The sequence below is a fragment of the Cajanus cajan genome, chromosome 6 (genome assembly GCF_000230855.2).
Source record: "Cajanus cajan strain Asha chromosome 6, NIPB_CcT2T_4, whole genome shotgun sequence".
NCBI classification, from domain to species: Eukaryota; Viridiplantae; Streptophyta; class Magnoliopsida; order Fabales; family Fabaceae; genus Cajanus; species Cajanus cajan.
The window spans coordinates 48,976,872-48,985,946 of NC_138522.1; the positions used below are offsets into that span (position 1 = coordinate 48,976,872).

The 9,075-nt window shown below is 37.7% G+C and overlaps 1 protein-coding gene across 1 annotated transcript; it reads right to left on the minus strand.

Moving 5' to 3' along the window:
- Nucleotides 1–1,262: 1,262 nt before the first annotated feature.
- Nucleotides 1,263–8,685, minus strand: LOC109796115 (glycine dehydrogenase (decarboxylating), mitochondrial). Its single transcript, XM_083077462.1, has 15 exons — nucleotides 7,120–8,685; nucleotides 6,230–6,475; nucleotides 6,072–6,149; nucleotides 5,882–5,982; nucleotides 5,607–5,802; nucleotides 5,387–5,512; nucleotides 4,885–5,070; nucleotides 4,641–4,754; nucleotides 4,310–4,462; nucleotides 3,881–4,069; nucleotides 3,729–3,806; nucleotides 3,517–3,642; nucleotides 3,328–3,426; nucleotides 3,027–3,144; nucleotides 1,263–1,683 (listed from the first exon to the last, which is right to left on the minus strand). The coding sequence occupies exons 1-15, from the start codon at nucleotides 8,305–8,307 to the stop codon at nucleotides 1,592–1,594; spliced, it is 3,090 nt and encodes a 1,029-aa protein (XP_082933588.1). The 5' UTR covers nucleotides 8,308–8,685; the 3' UTR covers nucleotides 1,263–1,591.
- Nucleotides 8,686–9,075: the final 390 nt, after the last annotated feature.

The window sequence follows — 9,075 nt, forward strand, 5'->3', positions numbered from 1 at the left end:
ATCAGAACGGGCAGTTCCGGATTCAAAAAATGCACATAAAAAATGGAACCAGAACGGGCTGTTCTGAATCCAGAATGGGCCGTTCTAGCCTACAAATTCAGGTTTTTTTTTCTTTTTTTTTTTGATTTTCACTTATCAAATACCAAAACTCAGAGATTACCATCAAGTGATTAAATTTATTGAATATTAACATTATAAATATAACTAAATAAATTTATTAAAATTCATTACAATAAAGATCAATGGTGGCATGACCAGGAGTGTGACAATAGGAACAATTTTTTACACGATTATGTTATTCTTGAATGTCCATCTCTGTTCTAATCTTACTGGACTTTGACCGACCCTTGAAAATTCTTTTGCGTTCTAGATTTGGCCACAAAGTTGGAAGAAACACAACATCCGAGAGAAGTTTCACTCGTTGAGAAATTTACAATAAGGCTAAATGAAATGTGGTATGATTGCAGCAAGTTTCAGAAAGTTCATATCCCTTGCTCGCATGACTCGCTAGGAGATTTACAGTAAGACTAAATATAATGTGGTGTGATTGCGGCAAGTTCCAAAAAATTCATATTTCTTGCTCGCATGTACTCGCTTCATGCTTACATGCACATCACGATTATCAAACTTACATATCTCTCATATATACCTTACAATAAGTTGCAAAAGTATACAAAGGACAGTTTGGAGAGCTCCGACATGAAGATTATTGACCTACTTACACTGGCCCAACTTTGTGGTCAAATCCAGAATTCAAGAGAACTTTCAAGGGTGGCCAAAGTCCAGTAGGATTAAAACAGATATGAACATTACAAAATAACATAATCAGTTTCTACCACCATTGATCTTTATTGTTGTATTAAATTTTAATAAATTTATTTAGTTATATTTACAATGTTAATATTCAATAAATTTAATTATTTAATGTTAGTTTTTGAGTTTTAGTATTTGATTAGTAAAAATCGAACTAAATTTTTTTATTTATAAGCCAGAATGGCCCGTTCCGAATTCAGAACGGCCCATTCTGATTCCACTTTTTATGTGCATTTTTTGAATTCCAAACAACCCGTTCTGATCCATTCGTCATGTGTTGTTTTTTAATCTGGAACGGCCCGTTCTGGAACGTGAATAATAAATAGTACTAATTTGAGAAGTAAATTTATACAGTTACTATTTGGGTAAATATTTTTTAAAATAGTATTATTTGAGTAAAAAACTCGTATATGAAAGTTAAATTATAAAATAAAAAAAGTGAGTGTCAATTAATAAAATAGAAGGAGGAGCGTTGTTGTCATTTTGATTAACCTCAATGAAGGCGTCATATTGACAAATCTCAATGAAGGTGTCATTTTAACAAACTTCAAGGAAGATTATAGCAATTTTCCAAAAAAAAAAAAAATCCCAAAATCCAAAAGCAGGAGTTTACCGCAGGCCACGACCGTTTATTTCTTTTTTGAATAATGATAACTATTTAATAAAAAAAAATTATGATATGATGAATTGTTGAAGCAAAGGTGAACCTGCAACGACTGTATGATAGGAAGAGTTTATGTACTGTACAATTTAAAAATGAATACTTGTCAATGGAAGATTAGGCCGTTGCAACAGCTTGGTCTTCGGCCTGTGATGCTGGGAGAAGGGTGCAAACCAGGTTGCGGTCACCGTACACGTTATCAATTCGTCCTGATACGACCAACCACAATTTACATTTATTAGTCTATTTAATTGTCCTGATAAGGTGAAAATTTTAAGAATTAATTTAGAGTAAAAAAAATTCACACCAACTATTAGTAATGACTCAAAATCAAATAATCACCTGTATGCTTCATAAAATATTTTCTGTATAATTTTATACTTTCGGTCTGTCTTTATTTATCGGATAGATTGACACTATATATAGTCTATATTCATTAATCTGAGGGGTTCAATCTATCCTATTTTATGAGACTTAGTCTTAGTGTTTTGGATCCTTTTTAAGAGTAATCACAAAGAGAGAGAGAGAACATGAGAGCAATGTGTTAAGTGTGAACACAAGGAACTAAGAAAAAGTTACGTAGAGAGGAAAGCTGAGAAGAAGATACGTAGAGAGGGAAAGAGAACCGATTAGAGAGATCAAGGATTTTTTGAGAAGAGTAAGAAATTGCTCTATTGTAAAAACTTGATCTTATTATCAGATAGTGAAATTTGCTCTTTTTCATGAATGTAGGTCAAATCGGTTGAACCACATAAATCAAATGTGTTCTCCCTTTCAAACTTTTTCATTGCTATTGTTATTTTTGCGTTTACATTTTACGTTCTTGTTGAATATTGTTTTATGATTTGTTTTTGCATAGGATCTATTTTTGTTCGCTTTCTTTCTTGTTTTATACATTTAATCTGTCTCCATTCATCTGATGGGTTTGAACTATACATAATATGTCTTCATTAATTTGATTGTTCAGTTTGCCTTACTTTATATGATTTAGTGTTAATGTCTTGGATCCCCACACACACATATATATATATATATATATATTTGTTTGGGATCCTTTCTAAGAGTATCACATAGAGAGAGCGTGAGACCAAAGTGCTAAGTGTGAGCACGAAGAGCTGGGAAGCAGAAACATAGAGAAGAAAAGAGAACTAGTTAGAGAGATCAAGGGATTTCTGAGAAGAACAAGAGATTGTTCTATTGTAAAAACTTGATCTTGTTTTTGGATACTGGAATCTGCTCCCTCCCCTGGGTAGGCTAAATTGGCTGAATCTCTTAAATCTATTGTGTTCTCTTCTTTCAATCAATCTTTTTGTTTGCTGTTGCATTTTTTTTGTATTTACATTTTACTACTGTTGAGTATTCTTGTCTCAACGTTTTATGATTTGTTCTTGCATAAGGTCTGATTTTGTCTGCTTTCTTTCTTGTTTTAGAACCAACACCGACTTTAGAGAATAGCCTTACATTAGCCTTACAATAGAGGGATAATGTGGTAGTTAATTACGAAAAGGATATCAAGCTCTGAATAATAATTATATGAACAAGTATGCCCTACCTGTTGAAGGCCAGAACTTGGAAGCACGGAGCCAGGAAGCTGGGAAGGCTGCGTATTCTCGAGAGTATGGTTTTGTCCATGCATCTCCCATGAGCAGTGATGGTGGGTGAGGGGCACCCTGCATAATATTTCAGACAATCACTCAAAAGTGCATCAACCAAATTCAAATTGTAAGCAAAAATATGAATCCTGTGTTGTATAACACTACTCAATAATCAAACTAAAAAAGAGTAGTAATGTGTTTCTTGTTATACCAGATTAATGGAGAAGATTGCCAGAGAGCCAAAACAAAAACTCATACCTTAAGTACATTGTTGTTAATGTCAGCCTTTCCTTTCTCAATCTCAGCAATTTCTTGTCGAATGGAAATAAGAGCATCACAAAACCTGTCTAACTCAGCCTGCAATGACATTTAGTTGAATTATAGAAAATTTTACATGATAGAAAGTACCAAGAAAAGAGGCCACAGTTTCCCTGAATGTCATCATACCTTGCTTTCACTTTCAGTGGGTTCAATCATGAGTGTGCCTGGCACAGGAAATGACATTGTTGGTCCATGAAAGCCATAGTCCATAAGGCGCTTTGCAACATCTTCAGGCTCTATCCCAGCAGTATTCTACCATAGAAATAAGCTAACAATTAAGCAGAGCAATACAATCCTAATTGGTTGAGGAAACAACCGCAATGATCAATTGGACCTACCTTAAAGCCTCTCAAGTCAATAATAAATTCATGAGCAACTGTTCCATTGACCCCACGGAAAAGAACAGGGTAATGACTCTGTAAAAAAAAATGTGTGAGTAAAGTTGCAAGGTAAAGAAACTCATGAAATTTATGATGTAGCACAAACAAACCTCCAATCGTTTAGCCATATAGTTTGCATTCAAAATGGCAATTTTTGACGCTTCAGTAAGTCCTTTAGAACCCATCATGGCTATGTACGAGTATGAGATAGGCAATATCAGTGCTGAGCCCCATGGTGCAGCAGAAATGGTACCAAGTGGCTGCGACTTGTCAGGGGCAGGAATGCCACCAGTGGGAATCTTCAAATATGGTAACAGATAATTACTAAGGTAACAACGATATAATTAAACAACAACAAAATAGACAAGTGTTACTGCTAGCTTTACAGGGCTCTCAGTTGAAGAGAAAACAATGTCATTCAGTTTCAAGGAAGCTAAAGATGATTTTTTTTTTGTAAGGACAATTTTTTTCTAATGAATATGTAATTAAAAACATGTATGCATGTCATAGATAATGTCACACATAACAAAAATTATTACCACCGGATGTGAAGGTAAAAATGGTGCCAAGTGCTTCTTTACTCCAATAGGACCCATGCCAGGACCACCTCCTCCATGAGGGATGCAAAATGTTTTATGGAGATTCAAGTGGCAAACATCTGCTCCAATCCTACCTGGGCTTGTAAGTCCCACCTATAAACATGAACCAAGTGACCAAATACAACTTGATAACTAACATCATCTGAAAATTAAGCCAAAACAACCAAATTCCAAACCAAAAGCAACAAAGCATCAGTTTGTACAGTGCCCAACTTTGCATGACAATATGATTGAATATTTACAATGTAAAGACGTTCGTGGAAAAACAAACCTGTGCATTCATGTTAGCACCATCCATATATACTTGACCTCCGTTATCGTGAATAATCTTGCATATCTCATCAATACCTTCTTCGTAAACACCATGTGTTGAAGGATATGTTACCTATAGTTTAAATCAAAATGACCACAAATGAATATTTATAAAACTGGCCAAGATGGAAACACTCTTCCTCCAAATTCCCAGGTTATCCAAATAGTGCAAGTAAAATTCCATTATAAGAAGCAAGTTGTACCATAAGTGCAGATAAGTTGTCCTTGTGTGTTTCAGCAGCCTTCCTCAACTCTTCAATATTGATGTTTCCCTTGGCATCAGTTCCAACAGATACAATTTTCATTGCACACATAGCAGCACTGGCAGGATTTGTACCATGTGCCGAGACTGGTATAATGCAAACATTGCGGTGGTGGTCTCCTCTTGCCTATAGTGTTTCCAATTGCCAAAAAAAGTAAGCATCACAGAAATATTAAGGGCAATGATGTAAGGGAAGGCATTGCATGCAGCAAAAGGGAAACAAGCAACACAGAATTGAGGTAATCTGTTATTGATTGAACAGAAAAATAGAATTGTTAAAATTAAATAACAACTGAAAACCTTATATATCTAAAAGTAAATCAGAAGAAACTATGAATGCCTTATGCCCTAAAAAAATAACAGAAGCCACACAAGCCCATTAATTAACATTGTGCACAAAATTTACGCAAACATGTTCGTGATACCGATTAAAGTCACCATACCATGTGATATGCACGAATAACCATGAGTCCAGCATATTCACCAGCAGCACCAGCATTAGGTTGCAAGCAGAAGGAGTCGAACCCAGTGATTGCACACAAAAGGTTACCCAAATTTTCAAACATTTCCTGATACCAGATTTGCTTGTTAAGACACCAAAAAAATTCTATCCCATGTTTTCCTGAATAAAAAGCACTTTTCTTTTATATATCCTGTACATACCTGATAACCTTGAGCCTGTTCAATTGGTGCAAAAGGGTGAATGTTGGCAAAGCTAGGCCATGTCACAGGCATCATTTCAGTAGTTGCATTCAGCTTCATTGTACAAGATCCCAGAGGGATCATACTGTGGCACAATGAAAGATCTCTTGATTGTAGTCTATGAATGTACCTGAGCAACTCATGCTCAGTGTGGTACCTATTTAAGAGCACATAGAATTCAGGTAAACTTCCACAATGTAATCACATGAATTTAACATATGCGCAAAGGGATATACATGTTAAAGATAGGGTGTGTCAGATAAGGACTCTTCCTAATTAGTCCAGAAGGGAGTGCAGTCTGAACTTCTGGTGCAAGAGATGCGGCTGTGAAGGAGATCTGCATACAAACTAATGTTTTAGATGGCCTTATAGTGAAAACTAATGACAATTGATAATTATCAGCATGGTATACATATCAAAGCTTACAGGCTTGCTGTCAGAAAAAACTTTGAAAAGATTATCAACATCCTCCAAGGTTGTTGTTTCATCAAAGGCAACAGTGATCTGAAAAGCAATCAAGCTCCATAATCCAAAGACATGAAAACAAACTCAGCTGATTTGATGCAACAAAAAGCAACACTCACTGTGTTCCCATCAACAACCCGCAAATTTATTTCACTTTTGCGAGCAGCATCAGCAATTGCATGGGCATTGGCAGTCTTAATTTTCACGGTATCAAAGAACGGAAGGTCCTGAACTTCCACCGTTCCAAGTTTCTTCAATCCCAGGGCAAACACCCCAGCAAGACCATGAACCCTTTCAGCAATGGTCTTCAGTCCTTCAGGTCCATGATACACAGCATACATAGCAGCCATGTTGGCAAGCAGTGCCTGATCAGAAACAATAATGATCAAACAAAATCAACCAACTCAAACAAGACCAGGACATGGCTCGGGGAATACACTAATAGAAGGACACTAGTCCATTCCCAACAGGCTATTCAAAGAAAAATGAATTGAAACAATAATAGAAAGTGAAAATTTAGAAATGAAAAACATTGAGCAGTTTTTTGCACACCACAAGCCACCACCAATTATAAAATAAAACTAAGGCTATTGTAATGATGTGCTCACTTTCTCCTCCATCTGGTTTTCACTCCATTTCCTTCATATCACTTTTTTCCTTCTTTGCCACATGTATCTTCTTTTTTCCTTTTTTTTTTTTTTTTTTTTTTACCACCTAAACCCATCCTAAAATGGGATAGACATCGAGTATTATTCTAAAACTAAAACAAGCCTTATATTTTGGATGGACATTAAGTATTATTCTAAAACTAAAACAACCCTTATAAATATCCTGCTGTGTGACTTTCTCTTTATTTAATTTTCATTTATTTCTTTCATTATATCACTTATCTGTCATTTTCTCTATTTATATTTTCCTTTCCTTTCCTGTCTCCCTTCCATTCCGGTAGAGCCCAAAACGGGATTTTTTTTACATGTTTCCAAATGAGGACGAGGAATGAAGGTGTTACCTGAGCAGTGCAAATGTTGCTGGTGGCCTTGTCCCTTCTTATATGCTGCTCCCTAGTTTGCATGGCCATTCTCAAAGCTGGCCTTCCACAAGAATCAACACTGACCCCAATGATCCTTCCCGGCATCATCCTCTTATACTCCTGCGAAGTGGCCAGGAACGCAGCATGTGGGCCCCCATAGCCCATCGGAACTCCAAACCTCTGGGCCGACCCAACAACAATATCCGCCCCCACTTCCCCGGGAGGCTTCAACAGAGTCAGAGCCAACAAATCAGTGGCCATAACAACCTTAACTCCATGAGCATGAGCCTCCTTCACAAACTCCCCATAGTCGAAAACCTCACCCTCAGTCCCCGGGTACTGAACAAGAACCCCACAAACATCACCGGATCCGTAATCGACATCCTTAACATCGGCAACAACAACGTTAATGCCGAAACCCGCCGCTCTGGTCTTGCAAATATCAACGGTCTGAGGGTGACAGTTGTTGGCAATCACAAACGTCTTCCTCTTCCCCTTGTGAATGTTGTTGCACATGGACATTGCCTCAGCAGCCGCGGTTCCTTCGTCGAGCAAGGAAGCGTTGGACATGGGAAGCGCGGTGAGATCAGAAATCATGGTTTGGAAATTGATGAGAGACTCGAGACGCCCCTGGGATATTTCAGCTTGGTAGGGAGTGTACTGCGTGTACCACGCCGGGTTCTCCATGATGTTCCGCAGGATCACGGGAGGCACGTGCGTGTTGTAGTAGCCCATCCCGATGTGGGACTTGAAGCACTTGTTCTTCGAGGCCAGGCGCGCCATGTGCGACGCCATTTCGGCCTCTGTTAGGCCATCGTTGAAGGTGCTGAACGACATGTCGTTGTCCTTCAGACGGATCGACTTGGGAACCGTGGCGTCGATCAGGGAGTCCAGCGAGTCGAACCCGCACGTCTGCGACATCTTCTTCTGTTCTTCGGCGGTGGCGGAGTTGTGCCGCCGGGGGAACGTGTCGCTGGGTTTGAGCGCCTCAACGGAGATGGATCGGTACGCGAGGCTTGTGTTGTTTTGGATCAAGTTGTCTGGTTTGCGTCTTGAAAGGGAGTGAGAAAGAGATGAGACGCGCCTCGAGTGAGAAGGATCATTCTTGGGCTGGTAGATCAGCCTCCTGAGAATCGCTCTGTTTGCGAGCCTCCGTGCACGTTCCATGAATGTGAATGAGGGGGGAATAATCGAGAGGAGGGTGTTTTATTGTTTGATTATTCCATTTGGTGCGTAAATTCTAAAATAGGATTGGAGAGAGAGAAAAAAGAGCATCGGTTTTGAGATCTGGTGTTTGGGGGTTGGTGACTGTCACAGTGTCAGTGGTTGGATGAAAATACGTTTGAAATTGGAAGTGTAGATTGAGATTTGAGATTGTTGTAATGAGGTACGAGATTAGTAAGTTGACGGAGTTAAACGGAGTAGTGAGCGGTGGGTGGGAGTGAGTGAGACCACACGCCAGCTATAAGAAACATGGGAGCATCACCATCGGGTTGGGAGATCTCTTCTTTCTTGTTTCGACAGGACCGTATTCCATTAGTCAAATGATTACCCTAAAAACGACTATTTATGTTATGCTATGAAATAATAAATGGATATTTCTTACCCTGCTATTATACTCCTCTGTTTCGTATAAAAAACATAACACAGATAGCAACTCAGAAGAAATGGGTTGTTTGGTTCTAATATTCTTTCAACTTATATTATATTAATTCAAGTAATAGTGTGATATTCCACGATTATGTTCAAAGTGATATTGGATTATGCTGGAGTTATATTAGATTGTCCTTATTTCTCGCTTATTATTTGATTATGTTACTATATTTTATGAAAGAAATATAATCTTATTTTTATTAAGGAATAAAATAATAATTATATGTATATATATTATTTAGGTTAAAATAATTTGTTACTTTTTATAATTTCATTTATTTT

What these genes read in the sequence shown, in the direction of transcription:
- LOC109796115 (XM_083077462.1), bottom strand. Translation starts at nt 8,307, where the DNA reads ATGGAACGTGCACGGAGGCTCGCAAACAGAGCGATTCTCAGGAGGCTG. An exon ending in AACAGGCTCAAGGTTATCAG is followed by an intron (nt 5,513 to 5,606) that starts GTATGTACAGGA and finishes ATCTGGTATCAG; the next exon opens with GAAATGTTTGAAAATTTGGG. An exon ending in TTGACTTGAGAGGCTTTAAG is followed by an intron (nt 3,643 to 3,728) that starts GTAGGTCCAATT and finishes TTTCTATGGTAG; the next exon opens with AATACTGCTGGGATAGAGCC.